General features: G+C 33.5%; 1 protein-coding gene across 5 annotated transcripts; it reads left to right on the top strand.

The window, feature by feature from the left end:
• Positions 1-579: 579 nt before the first annotated feature.
• Positions 580-5,159, top strand: LOC104213547 (stress-response A/B barrel domain-containing protein UP3). Of its 5 annotated transcripts, none has more exons than XR_707666.2 (10): positions 580-1,103; positions 1,256-1,364; positions 2,154-2,281; positions 2,750-2,889; positions 3,032-3,100; positions 3,490-3,628; positions 3,918-3,980; positions 4,055-4,098; positions 4,395-4,614; positions 5,052-5,159. XR_707666.2 is itself a non-coding variant. In XM_009763066.2 (9 exons), the coding sequence occupies exons 1-9, from the start codon at positions 971-973 to the stop codon at positions 4,479-4,481; spliced, it is 912 nt and encodes a 303-aa protein (XP_009761368.1). In that variant the 5' UTR covers positions 580-970; the 3' UTR covers positions 4,482-5,159. The 5 variants fall into 5 exon arrangements, 3 of the variants coding, with proteins under 3 accessions (XP_009761368.1, XP_009761369.1, XP_009761370.1); XR_707665.2 differs by having other exon boundaries at positions 4,780-5,159; XM_009763066.2 differs by having other exon boundaries at positions 4,395-5,159.
• Positions 5,160-10,928: the final 5,769 nt, after the last annotated feature.

The following is a 10,928-nucleotide window of genomic DNA, read 5'->3' as shown; positions in this document are numbered from 1 at the left end:
AGCTGGAAATCTAAAAAATAGGAAATTGTTTCTCTATCTTCAACAGAGGCAGAGTACAGGTCCCTTAGAAAGGTGGTTGGTGAGCTTGTTTGGTTGAGCAGGCTTCTGTCTGACCTAAGAATTCCTTCCATTCATCCCATTTCAGTATTTTGTGATAGTTTGCCAGCCCTACACATAGCTAAAATACTGTTTTTCATGAGCATACTAAACACATCGAAGTTGATTGCCACTTTGTGAGGAAATAGCTGTAAGAAGACCTTATTTCACTGCATCACATTACAACTGACCATTAACTTGCGGATATACTTACCAAGGCCCTAACAGGCATCAAGCATTCTGGAGTTTTAGCCAAGTTAGCAGTGTTTTCACCACCTCCGACTTGAGGGGGTATTGAGATATCTTATTTAATTAATACTTAGTCTTTATTCTTTATAGTCAGATAATTAGCTGGAGCAGTTAGACAGTTAGTTAGTATTTCTTTGTTAATAGTGCCAGTTGTACAAGTGTCAGCTGTACAAAGTTGTATAAATATACTCTGTATTGTATCAATAAAGTCTGAGCTTCATTTTCATAGATTCCACCTTCTTTCTTCCTCTCATTCTCTCTCAGTTCTAGAAGCTTCACTGCTCACCATGACAGACATGGCTGAGCTCGGTTATTCTGATTCTCAGTGACGATCCTTACATGGACTATAAAAGAATTTTGCTCAAAGATTTTGGCACCTACCCCATATTAATATTACTGCTATGAAATAATATTACTAGTTCTCTATTGCCTTTAAAGAAAACAGAGTAACGGAGATAAACAAGCGCGAATCTAATTCCCTTTATTTAAATAACGGTTTTTCCTAGTCCACCCGTTTCAGTACCTAAGTATCTGTACTTTTGTTCACCAAATCTTTCTGTTAAATGAGACACTGAGCGTTGGGCTCCCACTATTCCACACAAGAGATACAGCGGCAAATCAAAAAATGCAGATTATTCATACTCAAACCACCGCTTCTCCTCTCACAAATATCTTCCTCAATAGCACCCTAGCTTCTTCTCCCAAAAAGCCCTTCAATTTCAGTCCTTTTCCATTTAAGAAGAACCCCAAATGGAATGGTAATTTCGTGTCAAATACTATACTAATCAATTACTGCATTTTTTTTTTACTCAAATGGATTGTCCAAATTTCAGTTTGTTAACTGCAATCCTTCTGTTTTTATTACATAATATGGTAACTGTTAATTCCTTTGTTTCCTCCGCGGTTGCAGCTTTGGGTAGTATTTTGAAACCAAATCATGAGTTGCGAATCAAGAACCGCATTGTAATATGCTCAGCTTCTGAACAACGAAGCTTTGGTAATGATCCCAAACGGAAAAGGTTCTTGCGATTTCTCTGTTCTATAAGTTTATACAGATACTGACTTGGTTGTATAAAAAAATCATATGCTCTTCGCCTAATTCAGTAAGACATTGATAATATGACAGGAATGTGTGAGTCCTTTTAATCAGCATATGACTTAGTGATAATCTCCTAGGTTTTCACAACTTTTTTTGTTTTATAATTTAAATGTTTTTTCTAATCAAGGATAAGTTGCCTTATGTACAATGGTCTTTCTGGTGTACTTATGTAAAATGTAAAAGGGGAAAAGGACATTAAATATTGTATACCATGTTGCGAACCGTGCGCCATTGGCCCTAGGGTTTCTCGGTTATAAAAAAAAGTCTTGCTTCGCTATCTCAGCTTGGCAATTCTTGATTGTGATATTCCTCTCTCCATATGTAGTCTAGAATTCGTTTTGCTTTGCATTTTGTTCATTTTGGGCTCCGAGTTGCACATTTAGTAATACTTTCAAAGAAAGATGAGGATAATTATAAGAGAATTTTCATTAGGGTGGAAGCTCCAGGAATTCTTGTAAAACTGCTTATAACTTAACCAACTAATCTGCCTATAGAATTTTTACTTGGGCATATTTTCTGGTAGCTTATGGGAAATATAGCATTTTCTTCACCGTATGCCCCAGTCCTGAATGTAGTTTATATCTTGTTCATGTTGCATGGTATGTTCTCTCAAAACTAGCGCACCAAATGCATAAAGTATCAGTTTCTTTCTGTATTCTGTTTTCTCAAGTTTTATCTTGACAAAAAAATACCTGCTTGTTGCTTGCAGAAAAGTAGTTGAACACGTGTGTTTGATCAAAGGGAAGGAGGACTTATCTGAAGAACAGGAGAAAGATATGCTGGATTACCTGTACACAACCCAATATCAAATGCGTGGCATTCTTTCCATCTCACTAGGTCATAGTTACTTCTTGTTTGACTTCTGCATTGATATAATAAGGGCCGTTAGTTTTTGCTTTACTCGCGCTATGTGAATTTTAGTCGAGTTCTTGTATTTGTTGCACTTATGTCTGGTCTGATATGTCTTTGTTGACAAAGCATAATATGAGATCTACACAAATGTGGTCAAGTTCTAGGCAGCTAAACACAGAATGCAAACTCTTCTAAAGAATAAGTTTAAATTTCTCCGATGTTGAGTCATAAAATGAAGAAAGTGATTTAGATATATAATTTGACTTAAATGGTTTGGGTTAAATGCAGTTGCTTCTCATTCTGAACAATGCTAAGCTTGTGTTACTTAATGGAGAAGCTTCAGTTCAGTCTTCCTTTCACGTTTGTTTTGCATGAAGTGGGGCAGAGGAGGCCTTTTGAGGTGTCTATTCTCTAAATGTTTGTTTAACTTTAACATTCTATTAACTGCTGTAGGGCGCATCTCTGGTGGCAATGATGATAAGTATAGCCATGCTACCTACATGCGGTTTCAGACAAAGGAGGATCTGTCAAAGTTCTATGAGAACCAATTCTACGTGGGAGTCCTTAGGGACCATGTACTGCCTTACTGCCATGTATGCCCTAACATGTAAAGAACAAAATCCTTTGTGCCTTTTGATTTATATTCGTTAGTTCTGCTGGAGATGGAAACCCCCCACCCCCCTTAATTTCTGTTCTTCTATATATTCTGAAACGTTTAGTATTACATGTTGACAGGAAATTATCAATGCCAATTTTGAGTCCGAAGTAGAAGATGATATACTGCCAATATTTCGAAAAGGGGAGGTTGAAACATATCCACTTACTTGAATCTCGTTAGAATTTTTGGACTTGCTGTCTTAGAGTTGTTATTCCTTTTTCCATCCAACTTATTTATGTTCTTATATACTTAATGCGGGATAGGCTAATCTCGAGACTTCTTCTGGAATAGGTTAATTGTTGATTCCCGACAGTGAGCTCATTAGTTGTTCAATCTTTAATGTGTATTATTTGGGGGTTTCCAGATTCTGCTAGAGACAGTCTTCTGAACTAATAATTGTATCTCCATTATTTCTCATCCAAGCTATTTTTATCTTGCCCGTCTTTCAGTGATTTTTGTACTTGCTAGCAAGCATTAGGGAGTGACAGTAGTTTTTGGTATCAACATGAGATATTTGACTGTGTTTGGGTGGCAGGAGTTCAACTATGGCGTGGAGCTTGTACTTCTGATAGCATTTGTCAAGAGTTCTTTGGATGGTCCTGCTGAAGATGCTTTGCTTGCTCTGTCAAAGCTGATAATGGAGTTCCCATCCTTAATCGTTCAGGCTACTCTTGGTATTCCTGGAATGTTTTACTGATGATGTACTTATCTATAGATTGTTCCCCAGTTGACATGCTGCATTTTCTTGTTTAGGATAGAAGTCATTAGAAAGCATAATCTGGAGGAAAAAAAAACTTGGAGTTCAGAGATATTTAAAAAATGGAAGGATTGTTTTAATCCATTTACTTTCAATTATTCAATCACTGATCAGATACACATTTCCTATTCTCATAACTTGTTCTGTGGTACTGATTTCTGTACCAGTTCACCAGCACTCACAGAATTATCACCTCTCTTTTTCAGGTTCAATTTTTAATATTTCCGGTGCAGAATATACTCATGGTGTAGTAATACGGTTTCGCTCTTGTGAGCTCTCATCTTTTTCCTTTTACTTGCAATTTGAAATATTTCCAACAACTAACTGTGCATTTATCTATCAGCTGAAGCATTCCAGATGTTCATGAACAGTTCAGAATACAAATATGTAAGCACAGTCAAACTTACTTGTTCTTTAGCAGATAAGTTGAAATTATCTTTTGTAGATTTAAGGTATTTAAAGCCCCTTGTAATATTTAGGTTGTGGGATTGATTATGCTTCAAAATACACATCCTATACAACGGCATTATCTTCTAACTATCATTTTCATAACATCCCCAAATAATTGATATAATGATCTTGAAGTTTAAAAGGAAGCTAGAAGTAGCTTAGGCCAAAATTTCATAACTTGATGATGATGATTCTACTTTCTAAAATCTGAACGCTTTCCTTATTGAAAGCAGATGTGGAGATCTAAATTTCAGCCAATCGTCCAAAAACATCTCTCTGTTCATTTTTCGGTTGATCCAGTGGGCACAGAGCTTATGTAGCAAAAATTCATCCCATTACCTGAGTTACATATGAGGCGTTTAAACATCCTATTTTGGATATCGGCTGAGTGTGGTGGCTTTGAAGATTCCTTTATTACATTACAATGCTCCCTCTTCCAGAGAGAACCAGCAGGTTTGCATTTAATTCACCGGAGATCCCTTTTTCTCCTAACTTGATAACTTAGATTGTGTTTGTGTTCTCATCAAGCACATTATTTAATGATTGGGAATATATTTGATGGCTTTTGCGTTACTTTGCTATTCTAACTGAACTAGAATTTTTCTCATATAAAAACAGGTTTAATTGGCGTGATGAACATGCTATGCATAGTATAAACTCAAAGGCGTGCATAATCTTTTGGCCTTTAGGATCCAGTTACTTGAAGATCTTGTTGGGGAAGCAAAATGAGTTGAGATGTTCAGACATTGGGAAAACAGAAAAAGAAAAGTTTTTCACTGAAATGTGTTTTATAATTAAAAATATGCAGCCCTTGAGTCATCGAACTCATTTTGGGATATCCACTAAATAATTTGCATCTTTTGTTTCTCATAGCAGACGTATTGTAACAGGTACGAAACTACCAATTGCCTCATATCAAGATTGTCATTCGTCTGGGGATTCACCAAGAAATGCTAAAAAATGAAATGTTGGACTGCTTGGAGGACTTATTAATAGAATCTTCTTATGATGTACTATAGTAAGCATTTGTTGTTTTTGCATTTGTATCATATGTATCCGATGGATCGAAAAGCCAGCTGCCTTCTCCGCCAGTGAGGCTATTATTGCTTTAATATTTTTTTCTAAACCAGGCTTAGGATAGAAAATAAGGAAGAAAAATTTACCTTACTTGGCTGCTTTTGAGACTAGCTAGTTGACCTGTTTGCACCAGCCGCAGTTTTTGATTTGAATGGACATAAAGTGATCTCAATGTGTGGTTTTTAGCAATATAAGAAAATTTTCTTTTGGCATGTTTCTCTCTGTGGCCTTACTATTATTATTATTATTATTATTATTATTATTATTATTATTATTATTATTATTATTATTATTATTATTATTATCTTGAAGTTGTTTAAGTTACTATGCTTTTAAAGATCACGTGATGCAGCTTTTGAACTACTTGATAATTAGATCAAGTTTGCCTGATAGAAAGGGCAGCTCCTGCAGTGTATAACTGAACTGGAAGTACAAAGAGAATTTTATACATTTGGTAAATGAATACAGAAAACTTCAAATACAGAAGAAGGAAAAAAAAGAAGAAACTTTTAAGTTCAATGAAATATTTATGTACAATATCAATTGGAACATGTAACGGAAGACTATCCATTACTAGTTTCTATTGTTTCCTAGTATAAAGTTGTGATTGCCACAATATAAAACCAAAAGATTAGAACTTGATCACAATTCACACCACTAACTGCAAAAACTGAGATTTTGTAGAAACAATAAGATGAGTGGAGACAGCGTCTTGCAGAAATGGAGGGTAGCGTACGATAGACCCTGTGGTCCGCCCTTCCCGCGCATAGCAGGAGCTTAGTGCACCGGATGTGTGGAAAAGATAATCAATTGTGTAGAGGGTTCGGTCCTCCCGGAACAGCGTGATGTGGAACTGCGTAGCTTTGGTCAAAAACTTCATTTCTTGATTGTTTAGGATCTGGTGCAGATGAAAACCTGGAATCTAAATCTCTTTTGAATATTTGCTCTGTGCTAATTTCTTGGCTGTTACTGCAACTTGAAAGTTGGCTCAGAATGAGTATCACAATGATTAGGAGAAATAGCACAGCAGGGTACTGAGTTTTCATGACTTGGTGATAATTTAGAAGTAGAATAAGAGAGAGAAAATTGGCAAAAGAAAACAGGGCAGTGTGATCTGAGCTTATTCACTTGTACAGTCTGATGAGTTGTCTTATTAATTTGCGTTGAACAACCTATGGTGCAGACAAGGACTGGGAAAATAATACAGTACTAGTAAATAATCTTGGCCTGTGTAAAATGACAAGTGTACCCTCAAAAAGTTTCATTTGTATTAGCTCAAGCTAGCGTTTGGATTTTGGACATAGATTTGGTTGAAATTTGAAAAATGTGTTTTTGAAGTTATGTTGAAAAATAATATTTTGAAGGTGTTTGGACATACACTTTATTTGAAAAAAAGTTAAAATTTTGTGAGTGGAAGAAAAAATTTCACCCAAAAACGGTCATAAACCTTTTGGAAACTTGAAACTTTTTGAGCTTGCAACCATTATCTTCGCTTTTTAGATATGGTGACATTACTTGTATGGGGGGTGCCAGATCTTTACATATCATAAGAGCTTGAGGTACTTGATGACACAGAAGGAGTTGAACCTCTGCCAGAATGACACTCTTCTATTATGGGGACGAGTATGTGTTCCTCTGGACAGTGACCTGTGCCATAATATCTTGGAGGAGGCGCGTAGCTCACTTTTTTTCCAGCACTCAATTTTTTTTTAATAAAAAAAATGATTATATTCCGTGAACAAACATTGTTTTAAAAAAAAAAATTTCAAAATGCCGCCAAAATCTATGGTCAAACGGGTTCTACGAATACTCACATTTGCCAACCCGCACCAGATGTTTCAACTAAACACTGGTTAAGAGATAATTCAAGGCTTCATTCGTAATTTCTATTTTTTTTAATTAACGTCTTACATATAATGATGGATGATTGATCGTAGTAAACACCAAGCACTAGAACTTTTAGAATTTAGTTGAAACGAACTTCTGAGACAAGGTAATTGTAATCTATAAATATTCAACCCCAACTATAAGCCAGTATACTATTCGGGGAGTCAATAATACCATCTGTGACTACGATTTTTCATATATTCTTAATATTTTTAGTCTAACAACAATTTTATTTATAGTATTTTTATGTACTTTCTAGCTATACAAGTTCTATTTCGAAAAATATCCAATTCATACGGAAATTAGGTGTAGTGAACTTTGTACTTTCAACACTAATTTTTCTATTTGGGATGCAGGGGGCACTGTATTTAAGTTATTTCATTATAATAACACATGCGTATTTTTTTTTTGGGTTGTTTATTTCTTAGTGTAAAACATATGGGAATTTTATGAGTTTAACTAAAGGAAAAGGATATAGAATGAAATTTCAGACAATCATTTTTTTGCAGGAGATTGCGTGTTTGAGAATATAATCATAAGAAAACAACATTTCTTTTCAACTTTTGTTACTTACCTAGTGTATGTTGCATAATATTCAGCAGATTTTTCTTTCAACATGACGTCAGCTTTGAACCCTGTGCATAGTCCAATTGTCAAAACTCATTCTTTTTCAGGACCCACGTAAATAAACTCAGAAAAGTATTGTGTAGAGGGTTTGATCCTCTCGGACCAATATAAGAAGGACAAATACGAGACAATTTGCGTGTATTGAGCTTTCTCTATGAGATTACAATGATAGGAAGTACCAAGAAGAAATAGAAATGGGGCAATGAGCAAAGCAAACGTTGGCAGTTTGATCTGAGTTTATTCACTTGTCTGATAGGTCTTATTAATATGCGTTGAAACACCACGGTGCAGATTACAACTGGAATTAACCAACTTTGGCCTATCTAAAAATGACGAATATACACCATTGGTAATATTCAAACAGTTTAACAACACACAAATTTGCTTGTAAATGCACTTATCAAATGGTTCAGAAGATTAACTTAGTAGAAAAAAAAAATAATAATAATAATTTTGACAAGATTACGGAGGAGATATTGAATTAGATAATGTACTTACAATTAAATTTTTTCTGTCATATATTCATTTAGAGTTTACGAGTTTCTTAATTCCTACTTATTAGAAGAGGGAATAAGCAAGCAGCAGGTCAACATGCCTGCTTGGGATATCAAGGGCACTTTAGTCATTTTAGTTGAAATGGAGCAGTATGATTGGTCAAAAAGGATTTATTCTGTAGCTGCTGTATTTAATTTTGAACATGTTGACAAAATTGCCCTTCGCTTCTGCGTCACTACACATTTTTCCATACAGCATTGTTGTATTACACCCAAACCTTCTCACCTTTGCCTTACACATTTGTCAAGGCAATTCCCCAACAGGAGTATTACTCCCTCTGTTTCAGTTTATGTGAACCTATTTCCTTTTTGGTCCGTTCCAAAAAGAATGAACCCTTTCTAAATTTGGTAACAATTTAGCTTAAAGTTACAATTCTACCCTTAATGAGAAGTTTTTATAACCACACAAATACGCTGGGCTCCATTTGAACTTGTTTAGGACCACAAATTCCAAAAGTCTTCATTTTTTTCTTAAACTCCGTGCTCAGTCAAACAGGTTCACATAAATTGAAACGGAGGGAGTATATATTTTGGTCCCACTTGCGTATCTCAAGTTTATACCCATTGGTTTGTTACCTATAGCACCGGCTCATCATTTCACAACCATTGCCTTTTGAATGAAAGAATTAATTCTTCGACATTAAATTAGATGATTAGATTAAATTAATTTTATTTGGCATGCTTCGGTGATTTAATAAATAAAATATAAGATACTAATTATAAATAAGTCATAGTTATGTACATTAAAATATATCTATTATAGTAACAAATAAATAAAGAGCTCAATTAAAAAAAAACTTTGAATATAAAGAAATAAAGAAGAAAATTCCCCAATATTCCAATACTTAAGAAAGATAATAACTGGATTAATAGAAAATAAGAAAGATAATAATTGGAGTAAGAGAAGATAAGGAAATCTCACGGCAACAACGTTAAAATTTCATTTCTGAATCATATGCTCCTTGGCTAGCTAATTTATATGTTTAAATCAGTTTTTATTTCTGTTTTAAATTTTTCTTTTACATTTTTGAATGAAAGATGTTAAGATTATTAGAAGATTTTTTAGTATCGATTGTAAATAAATTGTATCATACTTGAAAATTTTAGTTGAAAATGATTTAATATGGCGTTGCAAATGATTAGTATCCAAAAAGTAACTGATATCTTTCCACTAACTTTATATAGCTCAACTTTAATCCCCGCAAAAGGTTATAAACTACCATAGGTCATAACCAAGATGAGTAATATGCTGATTTTAGAATCGTAACAGCTTTATACTTATTCGATTAAAATAAGTCTTATATTCATTTAAAAATAATTAAAATGGTTGAATAAATAAATAACATAAAAACACACAAAAAAATTCTTATCTTCATGAATTAAGGTAAAAGCCTAAATTACAGACTTATAATAAATAGCTAGCATAAGATAGGAAAAGATTTCAATTTTAATATAGCAGATGCTTTTACACTAATGCTCCTCGTCCACACTTTTATGCGCATCATTACTCACTTGAATTTGTTAGTTTGCACGTAACATTGCAGCCTTTTTGAATGTTTTTTTTTTGTGGTCGAAGCCTTTTTTGAATGTCGCTTTTACCATTTGTGTTCCAATTGATTTATTCACTTCAATCATTTAGAAGATAGCTTTACGAAGTGAACCAAAAAATACGTTAAAATGAGTAAATAAATCCAATGTAGAACAAAATTATAAAAGAAATTTTGTTTGATATAGAAAAACATGTCAGGTCCAAATACATATAAAATAGTGATCATTTAAGAAGAAAAAAGACAAGTACAATAAAAAAGTGTAACATAACAAAAGGGTAGACTTTAGAAAGTCTACCTCTTTTGTAATATCTCATTTTGTTTGAAATTTAGATGATGAAAAAAAATTAAAATAGAGACATATATTCAAACAGCTCATTGAAAAATAAAAAATTATCATCATTAAGCACTCTTTGTTAGTTGGATTGTATATTCATTTACAAAGACCCATAAATTTATTTGGTTTACATATTTTTGTGATATTAGAAAAAAATAATAATTTCTCTTCAACTATCAAAGGATTTACTAATATTTGAAAGAAGTTTTAAATTTTAGAAAAACAGAATATATTTACGTTTTATGCATTTATTTGAATGAACCGCATGGAATGATATTTTTTCTATTAAAAATATTGAAGCACTTTTCTGTAACTTTATGTTCAGATAAAGTAATTTAAAAAAACGAAAAATAAGTTTTCAATAATTGATTAGGATATGAGGACAATCACATTGATAAAACCTTGCATTATTTATAATTCATGCGCAATAGAAGTTTTTACATGATCGCGACTTTTAAAACCTCAGTTAAAGTATTAAAATGCAACTTTAATATTTAAAAGGATACTACTATTTATATCATGGTGATTGATAAGTTGTCTGTACATTAGGTTCGTAACATATAATATGTGCCCACTTCAAGCAAAACAAGAAGAAAGGAGAGTTGGCATAAGCAACACTAAAAATTAAGACACATTGGGTACAACATAGTTGTATCACAATAGGACAAAATTACGACAAAAGACACTCTAAAAGATCTTCCTATTACCAAAAATAATACAATCTTCGTAGTTTGCAAC

Source organism: Nicotiana sylvestris, chromosome 10 (genome assembly GCF_000393655.2).
Source record: "Nicotiana sylvestris chromosome 10, ASM39365v2, whole genome shotgun sequence".
NCBI classification, from domain to species: Eukaryota; Viridiplantae; Streptophyta; class Magnoliopsida; order Solanales; family Solanaceae; genus Nicotiana; species Nicotiana sylvestris.
The sequence above is the reverse complement of the archived record's forward strand: the minus strand, read 5'-3'. Positions and strand labels throughout refer to the sequence as shown.